Raw genomic sequence first — 20,717 nt, forward strand, 5'->3', positions numbered from 1 at the left:
GATCAGTTCTCTGCAAATGTCTGGGCAGGAATTTTTAGAGACTACATCTTAGGACTGTCTTTCCTCTGAGACTCAACGCCAACAACTACCTGGCATTTCTGCAGGATGATTTTCTGGTGTTGCTTGAAGACGTGCCTTAGAACATGAGGGCAAGGATGTGGCTCCAGCAGGATGGATCACCTCCCCATTTTGGCCGCATCGTCCATGAACACATCAACACCTATGCTGTGGCCCCCTCGCCTGCCAGATTTGACCCCATTTGATTTTTTCTTGTGGGACATGTCAAGGTAGTTGTATACGCAATGCCTGTGCCAACCCGCAAAGAGCTCGTGAACCGCATCCAGGCTGCTTTTGTTTCGGTAAGGGCCATGCCAGGAGTCTGTGAACAGGTGCGTAAATCCATCTCCCAGCGTTGCACTGCTTGCATCGAGGCACGCTGCCAGCACTTCGAGCAATTCTTGTAATAAGTAGCAGTGATTAAACTCATTTCCCATTAAAGTGCTTTCTTTTCTTTGTTTCTCCTTTCACATGGCGCAGCGAGGGATAGGAAACCAACATCTCGGTCTAGCTGCAGCACCACAACGGTGCTTTTCTGGTCACATCTTCATTAATAAAAAACACTTCATATACCGGCTAAAGTCCACCCTTTTTTTTGTTTACTTACTTTCCGGAAACCCTGTAGAGAAGAGGACATGAGACAATGTCACACAGATAGTGCCCATAAGGTGGCTTACAACAACCATACAAAAAAATTGAGGCAGCAAGCATCATATCAAAACAGTGTCTAAGTAACAGAAAAGGAGAGGTACAGATTCACGTGACAGCAGAGTATTCATAGAATTGCATGTATGCGTATTCATTCTGTCCCAAGATAGTCCAATAATCTGGTAAAACACAAACTTTATTATAAAGTGGAATTTTGACCATAGTTTAAGTAAGCGGAGAAAAAGAAGAGAGAAAAGGGAGAAAAAAGAAGGGTTGGTAGAGGAATAGGAGATTCCTTGAGCAGAACCAGGGTTCATGACTTGGAGGTGATGAGGTGGTTTGAGGGCACCATAGGGGTCTTGGGCATAAAGGGGAATTTTGACCAGGCAGGTAACAGGAGTAGGGTGGAGGAGAGAAGCCTGGTATATTAAGGTAACTAGTTGATCTGGTAAAAAAATGTTGGAAAACAATTCAGGAGTTCCATATGGTCTGGGTGCTGTCGTCTGCATAAGTTCCATGGTCAGTTTTTCCATCCTTTGGAGTCAGAAGATATTTTGAAACCAGACAGAGATTGAAGTTGTATATGGGGATTTCCATAAACAAGGGAGACACGCAAAGGGAGTGATCTGACAATGTATATTGAGTCATGATTTATGTGATTTATAGAAATTCCTATATTGTATATGATCCCACTATGTCTTCATGGTACGTTAACTTCCTGGTAACAAATCTTTGTAGGTTTTTAGGAAAAACCTTAAAATCACATAAAGTCACTCAAGTGTCTATGAATTTTTTGGAATAAATAAAAGCATTGTAATGGTATGTTTATTACACTGTTAATTGAAAATGGTCAAGACCAGCGTATAGGTTTCACTGACCTGTTAATTTTATGGCATTTGCAAACAGAAGTACACAGTGCTTCTATGTTCTATCTATAATTTTTTGCCAAGGGAAACATTACATTTGGGGTAAATACATGATCAGTTTCATGCATTGATTGGTGTAGCGTTTAATATTCTGGTATCCATTGCAGGTCCCATCCTTCTGCAGTGATGTCAATGACATTGATTGCCGCCTTGAAGATCAGTACCAACGCCAGTGCCTTGAATACAATTATGATTATGAGAATGGATTTGCCATCGGTAACTTTACAATTAACATTTACATTTTGCTTTTCTTTTAAGGATCATATATTTTATCTTACTCTCTATGTGAAGAACTATTCTATCCCTATGTTTTCACCTTTCCCAGGTCCTGGTGGCTGGGGAGCCCCTAACAGATTGGATTACTCTTATGATGATGTTTTTGATGTAGTAGAGGATGAACTGGGTGAAAAGTCCATGTCTGATACCACATCCCATCTACGTGTCAAAAGACATAAGAGGGTGAATATTCCAGCAACTGATCAGAAGGTTAAGTTTGTCTTCAATATTACAGGTAAGTGAAATAAAATGTTGAAAATCTAAACTCAATGCATGGAAACGTGGACATTTTTACCATAGTATAAACGTCGCAGCAAAAACCGCATTGGTTTACAGTACCTGAGTACCTGGCTAATACCTAATCACGTTGGTATTTTCCATACAGGTATAATTGAAGCAGAAAGTCCACAAAACTCTGCGGACTGGGGAAAGCTGTGATATGTTTCAGCTGCAGGTTTTTCCACAATACTTTTTGGCTGCACCTCGCTATGTAGGGCCTTAGCCTAAGGCTGAAGCCCCATGTTGTGGACACGCAGCTTTTTATTGTTGCAGATTTTGTTGCATTTTTTTAGCCAAAACCAGGAATGAATTCAGCACAAGGTAGAAGTAGAAGAGCTTCCTATATATTTCCCATTTCATTTGTAGTCATTCTTGGCTTTGGCTCAAAAAACTGGAGCAAAATCTGCAAGTAAAAAAGCTGCGTTTCCGTAACGTGGGACCTTAGCCTAAAGGGATTTTCCCAAAATAACAACCCATCACCTAGCCATGACATTTGTGTCAAGTTTGAACATAAGAAAAATTATAGAAATCACACAGCCTTTACAATGTATAGGTAAGGGCCTGTTCCATGTATAGGTACAGTTCCAGTATAAGTGGTATGCTATAATATGGTGAAGGAGACATACTACTACTATGCTATATAACTTTTTTATTTAGTGGGAGCCTATACACAACAAATACTACTATATTCTTATATAATGGGATATGTTTCAGCCTTCCTGTCAAAGGTACAGGAGGCATATAGACATATAAAGCCATGTAAAGCTATATAGCCATATAAAGCCATATAAACACTCTGTAAAGCCAGATTTTTTTAAATTTTTTTGACATTTAAGCCATTGTCTAGTCTTTATTCACTGTACAAACCATACGTGCAGGTATCTCATCTACTGTTGTCATTTTTATTTACATTTTTTGGTGTCTAGAAAATTACACTGCTTCAGTGACCTCTTACATTACAATATCAGTGTAATATATATAATATTTGGATTTCATATATTGCTTGAAACAGTAGAAGAATAGGATCACTCAGGGGTCCCAAGGTTAGGCAGGATCAATGGAATTTCTTATTGGCGTAGTTAAAAATTTAGAATTTTACGGAAAGAGAATCTACACATATTGTAATTCTAACGTTAAGAAATAAGGATGCTTCTGGAGTGCAATCCATTTTAGTTAATGTGCTTTTACAGCTTTGTCTTGGTGTGAAGGTATTATATTTCACAATTTGAAAGGAAATGATATATAACATGTTTTTTGTCATATGCTATAAGTACACATCTTGATGCTCAGTTTCTCTTCAATTAATCTTTGTTAACATCTGCCCAAGCATTATTTGATATCACTGTTTCCAATAATATTCTGAAGACATCTGCCAAATGTTTAATAAACCTGCTGTGCAAAAATTCCTAATTATTCCATTTTTCTCATTTTTTAAACTTTTACTCTATTTTTATTTTCAGCAAGTGTGCCATTGCCAGAGAAAAGAAATGACTCGGTGGAATTAAGCAACCAAGAGCGTCTCCTTAAAACCTTAGAGACCATAACAAATAGGCTGAAGAGGACACTTCGCAAGGAGCCTCTATACTCCTTCCACTTTTCTTCAGAAATAATCGTAGCAGACAGTAATTCATTGGAAGAAGGCAAAGCTGTTCTTTTCTGTAGACCTGGTTCAGTACTAAAAGGACGAATGTGCGGTAAGTTTTATTGTATCTGAAAAGCACATTATTTTGAAAAGTACATTCCTGGAAGGAGCTGGAGACCACTTATCTTAAACATTCATATAGGGTGGGGACCGTAGGATAAGAATGGTAAGAAGTAGTTTGTTTCCCAGTGAGTTGAGCCTTTAGTAATTCTAGAGACCCACTGTATGCCGGAATTTCAAGAGAAGAGACTCCAGAGTATAATAATGGTTTGTGGGTGGCGATCCTGTAATAGTACCAGCCAACTTAATCTTCACAACATGCTTTATAAGATGCACTGACTTTTGTCCCTCCATTTGGAGGGAAAAAATGTGCATAAGATCAGGTGATAAGTGCAGAAGATCCCACCATCTACCACTCCAAGAAGACTGGTTTAAGGGAGCTTTGTTCTTTAAGTTTGGATGAAAAATTAAGAAATATATTTTCAGGCTTGTAGCAATTAAAAACCTCTTGAGATTGATGATATTGTGATGGAAACATCATTGCATGAAACAGAGTCTGGTGGGGAATCTAGAGTATTCTTTTATATTGTGATCCATAAGAGGCTTGGCCATAGCTGAGAATTCCCTCCTTGCCTGTAAAGTAGCAACAGATAAGTCTGGAAACAATAAGATAGCACAGTAAGAATCTGGAAGGGCTGGAGCTTTTTGAAGGCTCCTTCAAATGGTAGAAGTGAACTGTGACTAAAGTGTCCAGCTAGTGTCAGAACAATATCTGCTGAAGTACAGACAATAGTTTGAGGTAACTAGAGAAATCCATGGTTAAAACATCCTCAGAGACCCTCCTCTTTTGTGTGGTTTCTCCTGGACCTCTCCACAGCATTAGTTTTCCTCTCTCCTATTGGCAGTAAAAAGTGCTCCAAGTAGCAAGCATCATAAGTACAAAGGTCCAGGTGGGATTGCACACCTAGGCTAGAACCATCACCATTCAGCAGCTCAGTGCTATTCAAATAGCCCCTGTAGGCAACTGGGTTACATGTCATACGTGTGCAGCACACGTCAGTGGGGAAACTAAGTGGAACTCATGGTGAAAACAGATTTTATTTACGGAAGTTGCAATAACTAACTTATCATGTATATTTATAACATAACATAACTATCTCTAGGTGATTCTTAACATGACTGTCTGTCTCGAGGTGTTTTGTAACATGACTCTCTATCATTAGGTGATTTCTAAGATGTATGTCTGTCTCCAGGTGATTGGTAACATGACTGTCTCTAGGTGATTTGTAACATGGCTTTGTGTCCCTAGGTGTTTCATAACATGACTCTCTGTCTGTAGGTGATTTGTAACTTGGCTGTCTGTCTTTAGTTGTGTCGTAACATGACTGTCTGTTTCTATGTGGTTGGAAATATGACTGTCTAAACTATAAAAACATTTTCATACAAGTTGATGGGATGATAATGTAGTATGTATTGTAAATGCTTATACCATCAATAAACTACTATTCACCTGTTACATACTTGGACAAGTAACTCGATGCCAGGAGTCACATGACTGGCGCCTTGTTTACTCCCTTTCATTTTCCTATGGGTGCATTATACATTTAGAGACAAGATTTCCTATTCTCTAGACAAATAAATAAAATCATAAAACTGAATTCCCAAAGTATCTTCTAAAGCTGAGCCTTCTGCAAGCATTTTGAGAGGCGTTTTTACTGCCATATACTGTTAGATGCGGAGATAGTAAAAATGTGGCACTATAATACTTAAATAGTCATTACTTTGGTGACTGATATTAGGCATAACTCTCTTTTAGTTTAGAATGCATCATATTTACTAATTCTGTAAAAAAACAAGAAAATTTGACCAAAGAGATATGGGAAGGGTATCTTTGCTGCATATGAGAGGTTCGTGCGTTAACCTTCCTTGTTTTAATGGTTAGCGTTGATGAAGTTATATGGAGGGTTATTGTAGTGCAACGTGCTATATTAGTTAGGAGGAAATATATGAACCTAAAAGTGTCTCTGGATACCCTCCTACCAAGGTGTACTTGGCCTACATAGCTTCAGGTACCATTTCCACAGCAAAGTCATATATATATAGCCTGTTCAAAGTCATAAGGAGTCTGCAGTTCAACACTACGGAGTCATAGGTACTCCATTTGCTGTCATAGTGTTACAGAAGCAATGTTTCTCGAGATATATACCTCAATGTCATACAATACATGTATCTATGGGCTAAATCACAGTACAACTCGGTGGATGTGCTATTGTTAGGTTGCTGCTTCAGCAGTTTCTACAACAAAGAAATGCTTGCTCTCCTCAATGTTCTCACGACATACAGTTATATGTCAAATGATTTGCAGAATTTCCATTTTCTCAATATTAGATGGTAAATTATGTATCCTTCTCATGGATTGTGTATCCCAAACATTACTATCTACACAACTTGGCCGCAATGAATTCACTTTAAAGGGTGTCCTTGGCAAATCATTTCTCTGCTTATATATGTAATGTGTTTATACAGTTGTTGTCAGATACAATTACAGGTTACCCCTCAGCTCACTAGCAGAGGTTCAGCGTTACAGGAATAATTGCATCTACTAACAAATTTGTCAATGCAGCGATGTAGAACTTGACAACACTGAATATTTGTAAGCCACTAGATGGATGAGCTGTGGTGGTTCTACCTGATATAGTTAAATAAGCATGTTGTATGCTGTTAAATCATATATATCATTTTATATGCCAGTCTACACTGAATAGATTGGGACTTCCTTGAAGGACATCCTAAATTAACCCTGATTTTATTGAGGTTCAGCAATGCCACTTTCTCAGGCCTAGTACTTGTAGAACAGATATGAGGAGAACAAAGTGATCAATTTCATTCATTATTGACTTGGGGGTTGGGATAGGTTTGGAAATTATGTACAAGGCACCTTTATTAAGGTTTTGTTCACACTACAGTTGATATCCTTTACAAAGGTATCCGTTAAAAAAAAACTAAAAAAACGGACACCTATCATAACAGACATTAACGGACACTAACTGATATTAATGTGTGTTTTTTTAATTGATTTATAGAAAGGATCAATTAAAAAAAAACGGCCACACTAACATTAGTTAGTGTCAGCATTAGTTACTGTCCGTTTTTTTATATTGTTCGTTTTTTCTTTTCTGTTTTCTGAGCATGCGCAGAAAAAAAAACAAACACAAAATAACGGATAGTAACTGATGGCTATCAATTAGGTAGGGTTCACACCACCGCTTGTGTCCGCTCAGCAGGTGTCTGTTCAAAAAAAAAAAGGACACCTATCATAACAGACACAAACGGATAGTACCCGTTATATGTCCGTTGCCCATAGACCTTAAAAAAATAATGAACACTTGCTGTCCATTTTTTCAAACAGACGGAAAAGTCCTGCATGTAGGATTTTTTTGTCCGCTTGAAAAAACGGACATGGTTGTAAACGGACACAAGATAAAATCCCATTGAAATGAACATAAATTCTGAGGGTTCACCTAGCGTCCATTGCTAAAATCTTGTACGGGCAATAGCCACCGACACTGCTGATGGTCACCAACGGTAGTGTGAACCTCCCCTAACATGCAATGAAGAACAAACCTGTTGCACAAGTAAATTTTGCTTTTCTTCATGTTCTTTATTAGAAGAGTTTGTTTCATCTACCACCATAGCAGAACATTAGAAACATAATAGTGATTTACTGTCACTATTGGACTGGTGCACCAAAAGACAAAAAAGCTATGTAATGTATCCCAGTCATAAGGGGGCCTATGAGGTCCAGAAACATTTCCAATGCAAGATAAGTAACACTTCTCTAATATAGGTGGATGGTGGGCTCCCAGTCTGATCTTCTCTGGCAAGCTAACAGCAGTGCCATCCAACAATGTTCACCAGTGACCATTTTGCTCCATCCATGTTGATTCTTCAGATCTCATCTTCAGGACTTTATTAAATGACAATAGTGAGAATTGACAAGCTGTTGACTTTCTATGGAATAAACACCTGTCACTTTCCTTTACAATTACTGCTTCATGCTATATCTAGATGCAGGGATACATTTCAGCATCTGCTTCCTTGGATTCTGGCATCAATTGTGTGTCATATTGTTCAGACAGATATTATTTATAGTAAGTAATGGTCATGACTGAATGTCAAATCCGATCTAAGTAATTCTGCTAAGACATTGTGTTAAATGTTAATGGCACACATTAACTGCTTGAAATATTGAAGGTATGTAGAAATGTCCTAATGATCTCAGCCATAGAGTCCAACAGAACAAGAGTCTATATAAAAGAATGAGAAGAGAGAAAAATTCCGCGATTGTCCTGCAGGGGGCAGTGTTTCTATGCAGTAGAATATTTTTGCAGTCAGAGTAATCTGCTTTTGCACACGTCTAGTATGGATGAAGCAGAAGCTTCTATAAGGTAAACATTAATCAAGCATTTTTAAGAGCACTGTGCTGAAACCTAGTGGAAATCCTTAAATAGAATATGAAGTAAGCAAGAATGCAAAATATGTTACCACTTTCACAAACAGAAATTCACTAATGCGTCCCATATGGAAAGCTGGGCGTGATAAATATAGACTGAATTGCATCTAATATCATAGTCTTTATGAGCAGAACAGACAGAGCTAGGTGCTGTTCAGAATGCCACTAAAGCATAGAATTTTTTTTTAAAAAAAACAAAACATGGCAAGCTTTGCTATTTTTTTCTTTTGTGTTTTTATTGAGATATTTAGTGAATACAAGCAGTGGAACAATTACCGTACAGCATAACTGAAGCTTGTAGAATATGTAGAAGGACAAGTGTACATGTGCTAGGAGACTAGCTAGCACAAAAGATACGGATGGGGTGGGTAGCAGGAGTAATAATAACAAGGCAAGGAAGGAAATCAAGATAAACAATAAAAAAAAATTATACACATACAAATAGGATATGAACCAAAGCTACTGTACTTCTGTAAACTCGTCAGATCTAATGGCGTCAGCTAGCAAGCCATGCAGAAGGATTGACCAGAAGGATAAAAAGATGCTTCAATGTGTTTGATATTGAAATTCATTGAAAATAATGAACTCATTTAAATATTTCAATTTTGACAGCCGCCTTGTTGTCTCTATTTCAGCATAGTTTCTTTTTTTTGTACATTTTTGTAAGGTCAATATACAAAACTTTGTAATACATCTTATCAGGGGGAAATGGTTCTAACGGTTATCAGCTCCTCTCCTGCCTGGCAAACTGCCCAGTTCACAGAGACATCTGTTTTCAGTGTGAACACAGCTAGAACTCACATACAGATCATATTACATAGAGCTCTATGAAGAGGCTAGTGAGGAGGAGCCCAGTGAGTGAGAAACAAGCTCAGATACAAGATGTTATAGGAAACCCTAAGATAGCTTTCTATTATAGCAGTTCTTTATAGCAGGTCTTAGCAGGACTGAACAGTATAGATGTAAATACTGTATAGACAGGAATTTTACTGTAATCTGCTCCAGAATTCCTGTTTCCCTCTCATAGTCACTATTCTCCACATCCCCTTCCTATAGATTTCTATGATCTACAGTGTACATGAATCTGTCTCAGTGAATTGAGCAATTTAGCAGACAGTAGATGAGCTGATAACAGAAGATAAAAGTATTTCCCATGATAAGACATATTACAAAACCTCTTATATTCATCTGAACTATTCATTTACAAAAAACGTAAACATCAGTTACTCTTTAACATGGAGCCATGTATCTCTATAACAAAACTTAATACAGGGTCCAATTGTACATTCACCACCTTCTGTGACTGTAACTATCATGGATTTTGCTCTTTTCCTGGATCCTCTTCCATACTTCCTCGGACACTCAGTTTTCCCCGTGTTGTTGGCTGATATACATTCACATACTTCTAGTTCAGCTGTATTCATTGTTGTGTAGACGTTTTCATAAAAAATATACAAATAATGGAAGTCAGTTTCATATGTATGGGCATGCAGTTTATATAGTGTTTGGCAACTGGGACAGACTCCGCACTCCATGTGCAGCAACCCAGGAGAGGAAAGGATGAAGGTTAGGAAGTGTAATCGGTCATAGATGGATTCATAGTGGCTATAGTTGTCTTGACCATCTCTTAAAGAGGACCTTTCACCACTTTTGGGCACATGCAGTGTTATATACTGCCAGAAAGCCGACAGTGCGCTGATTTCAGCGCACTGTCGGCTTTCCCGATCTGTGCCCGGTGTAAAGAGCTTACGGTGCCGGTACTGTAGTGCTCTATGGTCAGAAGGGCATTTCTGACCATTAGCCAGGAACGTCCTTCTGCCTCGCGGCGCCAATTACGCTGTGCTGTGGAGCGGGCAGCTTTGTCAAATTTGCCCACACAATTTGATTCAATCCAAAGTAATTTGCAACAAATTGCATCAAAAACCAGCTACAGTCCTATGAAAAAGTTTGGGCACCCCTATTAATCTTAATCATTTTTAGTTCTAAATATTTTGGTGTTTGCAACAGCCATTTCAGTTTGATATATCTAATAACTGATGGACACAGTAATATTTCAGGATTGAAATGAGGTTTATTGTACTAACAGAAAATGTGCAATATGCATTAAACCAAAATTTGACCAGTGCAAAAGTATGGGCACCTCAACAGAAAAGTGACATTAATATTTAGTAGATCCTCCTTTTGCAAAGATAACAGCCTCTAGTCGCTTCCTGTAGCTTTTCATCAGTTCTTGGATCCTGGATGAAGGTATTTTGGACCATTCCTCTTTACAAAACAATTCAAGTTCAGTTAAGTTTGATGGTCGCCGAGCATGGACAGCCCGCTCTCAAATCATCCCACAGATGTTCAATGATATTCAGGTCTGGGGACTGGGATGGCCATTCCAGAACATTGTAATTGTAAGTCGATTTGGAGCGGTGTTTTGGATCATTGTCTTGCTGAAATATCCATCCCCGGCGTAACTTCAACTTCGTCACTGATTCTTGAACATTATTCTCAAGAATCTGCTGATACTGAGTGGAATCCATGCGACCCTCAACTTTAACAAGATCCCCGGTGCCGGCATTGGCCACACAGCCCCAAAGCATGATGGAACCTCCACCAAATTTTACAGTGGGTAGCAAGTGTTTTTCTTGGAATGCCTTTTTGTATGACCAAACAACTCAATCTTTGTGTCATCAGTCCACAGGACCTTCTTCCAAAATGAGGCTTGTCCATATGTGCTTTTGCATACCTCAGGCGACTCTGTTTGTGGCGTGCTTGCAGAAACGGCTTCTTTCTCATCACTCTCCCATACAGCTTCTCCTTGTGCAAAGTGGGCTGTATTGTTGACCGATGCACAGTGACACATCTGCAGCAAGATTATGCTGCAGCTCTATGGAGGTGATCTGTGGATTGTCCTTGACTGTTCTCACCATTCTTCTTCTCTGCCTTTCTGATATTTTTCTTGGCCTGCCACTTCTGGGCTTAACAAGAACTGTCCCTGTGGTCTTCCATTTCCTTACTATGTTCCTCACAGTGGAAACTGACAGGTTAAATCTCTGAGACAACTTTTTGTATCCTTCCCCTGAACAACTATGTTGAACAATCTTTGTTTTCAGATCAATTGAAGCGGGCTGTCCATGCTCGGCGACCATCAAACTTAACTGAACTTGAATTGTTTTGTAAAGAGGAATGGTCCAAAATACCTTTATCCAGGATCCAGGAACTGATTAAAAGCTACAGGAAGCGACTAGAGGCAAAAGGAGGATCTACTAAATATTAATGTCACTTTTCTGTTGAGGAGCCTATACTTCTGCACCTGTCAAATTTTGGTTTAATGCATATTGCACATTTTCTGTTAGTACAATAAACCTCATTTCAATCCTGAAATATTACTGTGTCCATCAGTTATTAGATACATCAAACTGAAATGGCTGTTGCAAACACCAAAATATTTAGAACTAAAAATGATTAAGATTAATAGGGGTGCCCAAACTTTTTCATAGGACTGTATTTCATGACAGCAGAGAACCTGTATAGTGGTGTAGAACACTGTCCATTGCAGTGATTTTTTGATGTCCCACTAGGGGACCTGAACCAGTGATGTATTGATCGCTGGTTCAGCACTATAGACTGCTATACACATGTATTGCAGTACTGTATATAGAGGAAATGATCCTATGCAGATATATAGGCTGACTTCCTCACTTCTGGGCACGATCAACCAGGTACTGGGGGCTATTAGCAGGCCAGGGTCACTACCCAGACCCCGGACAGCAGAAAATGCATATTGGAACCCCCCATCACGCCGTAGTGGTGCCGAGGGGGACATGTGCATGTGAAAAAACCCCTTGAATGCTGCAGTCATGTTTGAGCTGTGCTCCGATTGGAAGTTATGGAACAGGATGTCAGCTGTCAGTTACAGCTAACACCCACTCCCGATGCCGTGGGTGGTCGCAAAGAAGTTAAAGGGCTGTGATATCACAGGACTGGCTGGCTGCTGATTGGCTGCACGCATGGCATTGTGGGTGATCCCACATTCCCAGAGTTCCTTGCCCTGTGTCCTAACATGTGCAGGAGTTATTTTGGAAAAAAGGCGATTTGTTACCACAAACTATGAGGAAATCTGGTTTTGATGCAAATTGAATATTTCTTGACATTCAGATCGAATTCCACTTTATCAGCTTCCATTTGGTCATCTCTAATTGCAACACTCCTTCCCATCTAAACAGTCAGTATTATCCATCTTACAACACTGCATAATGATTCCATTGAAGCCAGAATACAGATAACACTAGTTGCAATGTATAGAGGTTTTTTTTTCTGAATCACTTTTAGGCTAAGGCCCAATGTAACAATCCACAACCTAAAAAATTTTTGGAAAAAATTGCGGTGGACACAAATCATATTAATTTTTTCAGCAGTGTTTATCATAGAAAGTTCAGAAGCATTTTTGCGAAACTCCACTTTGCAGGTACTGTAAAACACTGCGTATTCGCAATGTGGGGCCCTGGCATTAGGGGGCCTTGAGATTCATTATGCTTTGCCCATTGTAAAGCTCGTCACAAGTACAGACCACTCTCATCCTACTTCAATGAAGAATCTCTACTATTAAATATCTATATAGATATTTGTTTTTAAATTTTTTATGAGGCCTTGAATAAGAATGTCTGAATTGCCTTGCTATAGAAGTACAATACAAAGAATTTTCTTGCCAGGAGAATAAAATGTTTATCCTCTTGTATGGTCCATTGTACCTCAATGGTGGCTGAATTTACAAATGATATAAGGGTTAAAACACTTCTACGTGTACTACTCGTGGCAAAATATTAGTCATCGTTCAATTCTTGTTTGTGTTCCCGTTTCAGTCTGACTTTGCCAAATGACACTCTTGCACAATTTTACTTACAATTGTGTCATAATTCTTATTCTCATCTGAGGTTCTTAGAGTAGAAAATCGATACGTAATCAGGTTTATTTATTAAATGTTATAATAAGGCATGAAAAGATATCTCGCTCTATAAAGAAGCTGAGCATCTGTCTTTTACAATGTGTTGATCAATGGAGAGTGCTGAACTCTCAAGTTACATTATAGGATTAAGATAAATCACAGGTAATCTTCTTAACTTTGTACTTTTTCATCAACTGATCGTAACTTGCAGTAGATAGACAGCTATTATTTAGCTATAAAGATCATGTTGTATAACTCGCCATGAATTTATCAATGTGATTAGGAAGGACTGGATCAAGAACAGCCATAAGCCTTTGTATCAGTGTCTTTTGGTTCTGGTAGCCTGCAGCTATGTGTTACTTATCTGTCTAGGTATTGCAGTTTATTAGCTGGACTATGTAGATATAATCCACTTGTTTCCATTATTCTACAGTAAACTGTCCAAAGGGTACATTTTATTCCCTGGAATACAACACATGTGAAAGCTGTTGGATTGGATCGTACCAGGATGAAGAAGGCCAAATGGATTGTAAAAGCTGCCCTAGCGGTACCTACACTGAATACCTCCACTCAAAGCGTGTATCTGAATGCAAAGGTAGGTACTATAATAACATAATGGTTTTACATTGTATTATACATTTTTATTTAACCTGATTTTGGTATTGCACATACATTGTAATCACTAGATTTTGGGAAAACCTTGTGGGAAATGAATAGTCCTAGTATATAGTTAAGGTTTAGTTTCCTGCCATGCCACTGCCGGCAAATGTCAGTTATTATATAGTCAGATCTGTTGGATGATTCTATATATTATACATTTGTAAAACTCAGGACAAAAGTGGATCAAGTCAATACAAGGCCCTGTGCAACATATAAGGAAGACATGGGAAGACATTATTGACTTTCAAGAATTGTCCCAACAGAACAATATGTGACCATATAAGTGTATACATTAATAATAGGGATTGGAGACCTTTCTTGGGACCTCATTTATAAGCCTGAACAGAGAGCAGTTATAAAAACTGGACATTCTGTTGCAGAATTTGTGTGACCATGCAATGCATTGTCACATTCATTTGGCTAGCCAGAATGTTATACTATACTTTTACTAGTCACAAGGAACTTCTACTAGTAATAGGTTAGAAAGGACAAATGCCTGGTTTCATTTTAACATAGGATTGTTTATGCCATGTCCATAACCAAAATAGTAACTATCGTAGGGCACCTTGATACGTATAATATAGATCCTAAATGCTGAGCCACATCTAAAGCTGAGGCCCGACATAGAAAAAACTAGAGATGAGTGAGTAGTATTCGATCAAATCTCCCCTGCATAGTTATTGGTGTAGTTGGTCGAATACCATGTGGTAAACACAATAAGGCTCCATGCACACAGAGTTACGCCGGGCTTGTAAAAATACTCATTCACAGCCGTACACGCGAGCGCAGCGGACGGCTCCCGAACACTTCCTATTCACTTCAATGGGAGTGCTCGTAACGCTGGCATTACAAGCGCTCCCATTGAAGTGAAGGGGAAGTGTTCGGGAGCTGTCCGCAGCACTCGCGTGTATGGCTGTGAATGAGTATTTTTACAAGCCCGGCGTAACTCCGTGTGCATGCAGCCTAAAAATTCAAGTCCTCTCCCACCATCCCTGGCGCTTTTTTACACCAATAACTATGCAGGGGAGGTATTCAATTGAATACTACTCACTCATCTCTAATAAACACTAGTACCTGCAAAATGGATGAGATTCTGGCTAATCCCATCCGCACATTGCAGAAAAATACCGTTGTGTTTTTGTAAATCACAGCATGTCAATTATACTTATGAAAACGCTAGTGTTCACCCTATGGGAATAATTGAAGAAGAAACTTTCTGGGACACGTGCTGTAGGTAACACAGTGATGCGTTTCTGCCATGGTTTTTCCCGCAGCACTTTTTGGCTGCGGCTCGCTATGTGGGGCATTAGTCTCAAAGGGGTTTCTTATGAATAACTATTTTATTCTTATGTAAAAAAAAAATGCAAAAAAAAGATTAGTCAAATTATTCAGAAAGTATACTGTATTATCTAGATAGTGTTGATGCTTGCTTTGGGGGCCCTCTGATGTCCTTATGGTTCTCTCTCAGAGCGTCCATGCCGGTGGACACAACCCTACACCCTGGATCCTCTTGAATGTTCTAAACATTTTTTTTTTTAAATTATTCTGGTTGTTAACTTTTTATGTTGTGCCTGGACTAACAGAAAAATATACTAATGTAATGTAATAATAATGTAATTCCAGTCAGTTTTTGTCTTTGTGATACAGGACACTGTTGCATGAAGCTTAGTGACAGAACACTATACAGCCAAGTATACTGTATCTTTATGAGCAGTGTGCTAGTCACTATAATAGATTGAACTTCTGCTAATGTAGATTCATGTGTTGTGTCCTTATTAATAGCATTGTAATCGTACTTTTAAGCATTTATTGTGGAAAGTTTCTATAATACGTATCGTAGAAGAGAACACCATGAAGGTTCCTAATTTTGTGGAGAAACTGTATATTTAGCAGTATATTGACTGGACATACAGTAAACTCATACGTATTACTCTAAATCTACAAGTAAAAAAAAAAAACGCACTGAAGCACGAAACCCATTGAAAATATAGTTCTGAAACATTAGAGCCAGACTTAGAGACAAGCGGGGGTAATTTCTTATCTCAGTGTGTCCATGGATAATTTATTCGATTGCACTAAGTGCTAGTGCATGAAATAAACAGATGACATATTGCTATGGTGTAAACTAACAGCATTTTATGCTGAATTAGTCAAACTAATAGTTGTATGATGGGAGATGTTCTTAGCAGCATAACTGATGCTTTGCGAAAAAAATCCATGGATCAGCTGCGAAACAAAAGCACTTTTTATTAATGCTTGGTCCTGCAATCCAGTTTGCTCGTGACAGAAATATATAATGTTGCAGAGAAAGGCGATAAAATATTAAAATATAATAACAGTGACAGATGACTGCTTGATCAGTGGGAGGTAAACGTTGCACTCATGACCTGTTCCTTGCATATTTGTCATTGTCTGTTTCTACTCTTCCAAGAACGAGAATGCCCCTGGTTTGGGGTTTGGTGGGGATCTCAATATGTCAACCACCTGAGTGTAGATTTGTAGAGAACCACGGCACTCCTATCTTGGCTAGGTGCACTGGTACGGTTTTACCCCAATGGTAAATATGAGGAATATATCAGGCACTCAAAAATTGTGCAAAAAATCAATCCAAATTTTATTTAAGGAGTAGGTAAATTTTACAAAAAAGGTTAAACATTTTTCAGCCCTTGAAATGGACCTTCATCAGACCCGGATTGCCAGTTGTAAGAATAGAGTAAGAAGCATGAAGCGTCAGTGGAAGTAACAGGTGGACCAAGTATACCATTCTGGAGATATGGACGCTTGATGAAAACACTGCCGAAAAATGTTTAATCACCTGAGTGTGCCAGCACCATGAGACATAAACACATTTAGGTCTAATTCACACCTCCATGTCTTGCTCGGTGCTTTGCATCAGTATTTAAATAAGCCAAAACAAGCAGGAATGGAGAATACACATAGACAAGTTATAATGGAAAGATTTGTTCTTTTTCTGTATTTATAACCCAATAATGGTTTTGGTTTATAAACACTTGTTGCAAAATACTGTCGTGAATAAGACTTGAGTTAATGTAATCCTCTGGGCTCGTTCACACAGGCCAAGAGGGGGCAGATTTTGGCGCTGAATCCTCCTCAAAATCTGCCCCTCACAATAGAGGTCTATGCAGACCGCTAGCAAGCTGCCTTTTCTTCAGGGGGATGCCGCGGCTAATTCAGCCGCGGTGTCCGCCTTGCAGCAGCACCCTCCGGACTAGGCCCATTCATTTGGGCCTACTCCAGAGTGGGAAGCCATGACTGTCAGAAGCCGCAACAGTCGCGGGAGGCGCATTTTGGAACTATTCTGACGCAGCTTCCATCGTCAATATCAGGACCAAAATACGTGGTCACAACCCCCGTGTGAACTAGCCCTCATTGGGAATTCACAGAGGGAAACAAAGGCTCAAATAGGTTGAATTGTGCTGTCTGTCTAGAAAATTCCAAAATATATATGATCATTCATCACAGTGGCAAACTTTTCTAAATTATATTTTTATTCTAATTCAGCTCAGTGCAAACCAGGAACATATTCCACAAATGGTCTTGAAACTTGTGAGTCATGTCCACACGGTACTTACCAAACAGTGATGGGGGCAAAGTTCTGCTTGTCCTGCCCAAATGGAATGTCAACAGTTAAAAGAGGATCAGTGGATGTCTCAGAATGTGGAGGTTTGTTGCAACATATCAGTTCACTTATGAAACAGAATGTATTAAGATATATAAATAGTATATGCTGTTTGTATACTGTGTTATATGTTCAAATATAAATAACATAACATAAAAAACTCTATGTATATCTCGCTCCAGGTGGTTGAAATCCCAAGCATGCGCAGTAACGCTCCGTTCTGAGCGGTACTGTGCATGCTCGAGCGCCATTTAGTTGTAGACCATGCAATTCTCTACAACAAAATGGCGCTCAGGCATGTGCAGTACCGCTCAGAATGGAAAGTTACTGCGCATGCATGGGATTTCAATCGCGCCGAGCGAGACTGCAGAAGATATAGGCGGTACAGGACGTGTGGAGGAGGAGGTCTTTTGGAATACAAGCAATGGAGGGACGTTTCAGAGGTATGACATGGGGGTGCTCGCTGACCCTGGAGAATGCCCAGGGTGCTCGGTGAGCCTCATTTGCATATATTGTTTACCCGTTTTAATAAAAACTGGGAGGTCTTTGGCAGAATTGGAGGCAGCACCTGAATAGCCCTTTTAAAGCATAACCTTACCTAAAAATCATTTTTCTAAATGATAGAATCCCTTTAAATCCTCTTTCAGATTTTTGCAATATCTGTATATCTCTCTACATATCTATTAATCTGAAAATGGAAGAAATATAGATATGCATTTGAAATATGGTGTATAACTAACATAAGACATAAAATCTATACATTGTAAATAATCATTAGATTAGGATTAGGTTACTCTTCAGTTGACGGTCTCATGTAAGGCTGAAAGGCATTGCATTTGTCAGAGAAATATTTTCATTTTTGTGATTTATTGGATGTTGTTTATAAGCTTTGCTTGTGGTTCCAAGTTTTAAACAATTCATTTTAACATGTTGTATTTACATTTCAGTTCCATGCCATGCCGGTGAGTTTTCACGATCTGGACTAGTGCCATGCTTTCCTTGTCCAAGGGACTACTATCAGCCGGAACCGGGGAAATCTTATTGCCTGTCATGTCCATTTTACGGAACAACGACTATGACTGGAGCCAGGTCGATAACAGACTGTTCAAGTAAGCTGCCTTTTGTGCTCATTAGAATTCTGAGTCAGTATTAGAGGAGCTTGTTAACCTGTTTTGTATGGAACCGAGCTACACACATAGCATATAATTTTGCTACAAAGTAATATCAGCTCTTTAACTATAATGTAGTAGATGGTAGTAAATGTATTGCTTTTCACATAAATAGCACAGGACCTGTAGCTATGGTCATGTCATTTATGGCACAAAATGGAAATTGGTTCTCATTCTCAAATGTCTTTAATCGCAGATTTTTTATACAGTTCATTCAAAAGTAGTTATTATAAAATAGCAATGTCACCAGAAAAAATGTAAAAAAAAAATGTCTTGTTATTGTACGGAGATGCAGTTGCTTGAATCATTACTAAGAGACATTGCCTCTCTCTAGCAGAGGCATAGCTAAGGGTTCAGAACGGGGCCCTGTGTATACCAATATTATCATTATATAGTGATGATATATAGATACCAGCTCTACACAAGGCTCTGCAGACAGTTCAAGTGAATACAGCAACAGAAACTGCAACCATTCACATTTCCCATGTCTTTCCTCTGGACCAGACCACCATTACTACTTCTTTCAACTGTAACTTGTCTCTGTAAAGTTTGCAACACAGATATCTTTGGCTTCTCATATTTCAGGCATCCAACCAACATTGTCCTCACCTACACAAAGTCCCCATTCTGTTGCTACCTAAAATGACAATATGAAATCCCTTGGAAATAATAATAATAATAATAATAATAATAATAATAATAATAATAATAATAATACCCCCTTGCATGCGTATTTAATTTAATAATGTCCCCATCTGTACCCTCACTTAATAATTTCTCTGTGTTCTTCCTTAAAGTAAAAGTGCCCTGCAATTAATAATGTCTTCGGTGTGCCCCCTTATTAATAATGACCCCTGATTAAAGGGGTTTTCTAGTATGTATTTACTGATGACATATCTTTGGGAATATAATAAAAGACCAGTGGGGTCTGACACTTAGAACCCAGCTGATCAGCTGTTTGAAGGGGCCACAATACATGTATGAGCACCATGACAACTTCTTTCTTTATATTGTATGTCATCTGTTTTATAGCAGCAATAAGTTGTCATTTCTGCCTTGTCCCATAGAAGTGAATGTGACAAGACTGTAAATAAATTGCATGGTCACTTTGAAACAAATGGTGTTTAATGTAAACAGTGAAGGGCTCTGCATGAGCAGCTCCTTCAAACAGCTGATTAGTAGTGGTCCCAGGTGCCAGACCCACACTGATCTGTTGGGGTCCATCACACGATGTAACGCGCCATTAATTCTGACACATAAACTCGTGTCAGAATCAGCGCTGCAAAACAGAATCCCATTGACTTCAAAGGGATTCTGTTTTGCTGTGCTGACTCTGACACGAGCTTATATGTCAGAATCAACGGTGTGTTACATCGTGTGAACGGACCCTTATACCTCCACAAAGCATAACAGTTCCCAGTGGCTCCTTCACACAGTATAGTGGCCCACAGTGGCCTCTACACGTGGTATAATGGTTTCCAGTGGCCTTTCAACATAGTATAATGGTCCCTACACACAGTATGATGGCCACTAGTATCTCCTCCACAGGGAGGTCCCCAGTGGCCCTACCAAGTGCTATAACACTTTCTCTGCAAATGGAATAATGATTCCCAGTGGCCCCCTACAGATAGTATGATGCTCTCCAATAGCCCTTCCACATAGTGTAATGGTCCTCAGTGGCTTCTACATCTGATAACATTCCTCAGTGTATTCTTAATGGTCCCCAGTGATCCTTGCACATGGTACAATGGTTCACAGTGGCTGTTTTACATGGTATCATGATCCCTATTGGCACCTACAAACATTATAATGGTCCCACAGTGATCCCTACGTACAGTAAAATGGTCCCAGTGGCCCCTACATACATGCCATTTAATTAATAATTTTTTTAAAAATTCAGACTTATCCAGCCCCATTCCCTTGGAATTTTTAACCTATTGAGCACAAAGCATTTTTCTTTTCACAATAGAATCA

At 39.0% G+C, this 20,717-nt stretch overlaps 1 protein-coding gene across 3 annotated transcripts in view; it reads left to right on the forward strand.

Moving 5' to 3' along the window:
• SVEP1 (sushi, von Willebrand factor type A, EGF and pentraxin domain containing 1) overlaps positions 1-20,717 on the forward strand; it is a 260,025-nt gene that overhangs the window by 104,596 nt on the left and 134,712 nt on the right. For all 3 annotated transcript variants that reach the window (XM_075280353.1, XM_075280354.1, XM_075280352.1), the window contains exons 14-19: positions 1,739-1,847; positions 1,957-2,142; positions 3,647-3,880; positions 13,708-13,869; positions 17,457-17,618; positions 18,522-18,683. In XM_075280353.1, coding sequence (XP_075136454.1) covers positions 1,739-1,847; positions 1,957-2,142; positions 3,647-3,880; positions 13,708-13,869; positions 17,457-17,618; positions 18,522-18,683 — 1,015 coding nt within the window. The remainder of the gene's footprint in view (positions 1-1,738; positions 1,848-1,956; positions 2,143-3,646; positions 3,881-13,707; positions 13,870-17,456; positions 17,619-18,521; positions 18,684-20,717) is intronic.

Source organism: Leptodactylus fuscus, chromosome 1, assembly GCF_031893055.1.
Source record: "Leptodactylus fuscus isolate aLepFus1 chromosome 1, aLepFus1.hap2, whole genome shotgun sequence".
Classification (NCBI taxonomy): domain Eukaryota; kingdom Metazoa; phylum Chordata; class Amphibia; order Anura; family Leptodactylidae; genus Leptodactylus; species Leptodactylus fuscus.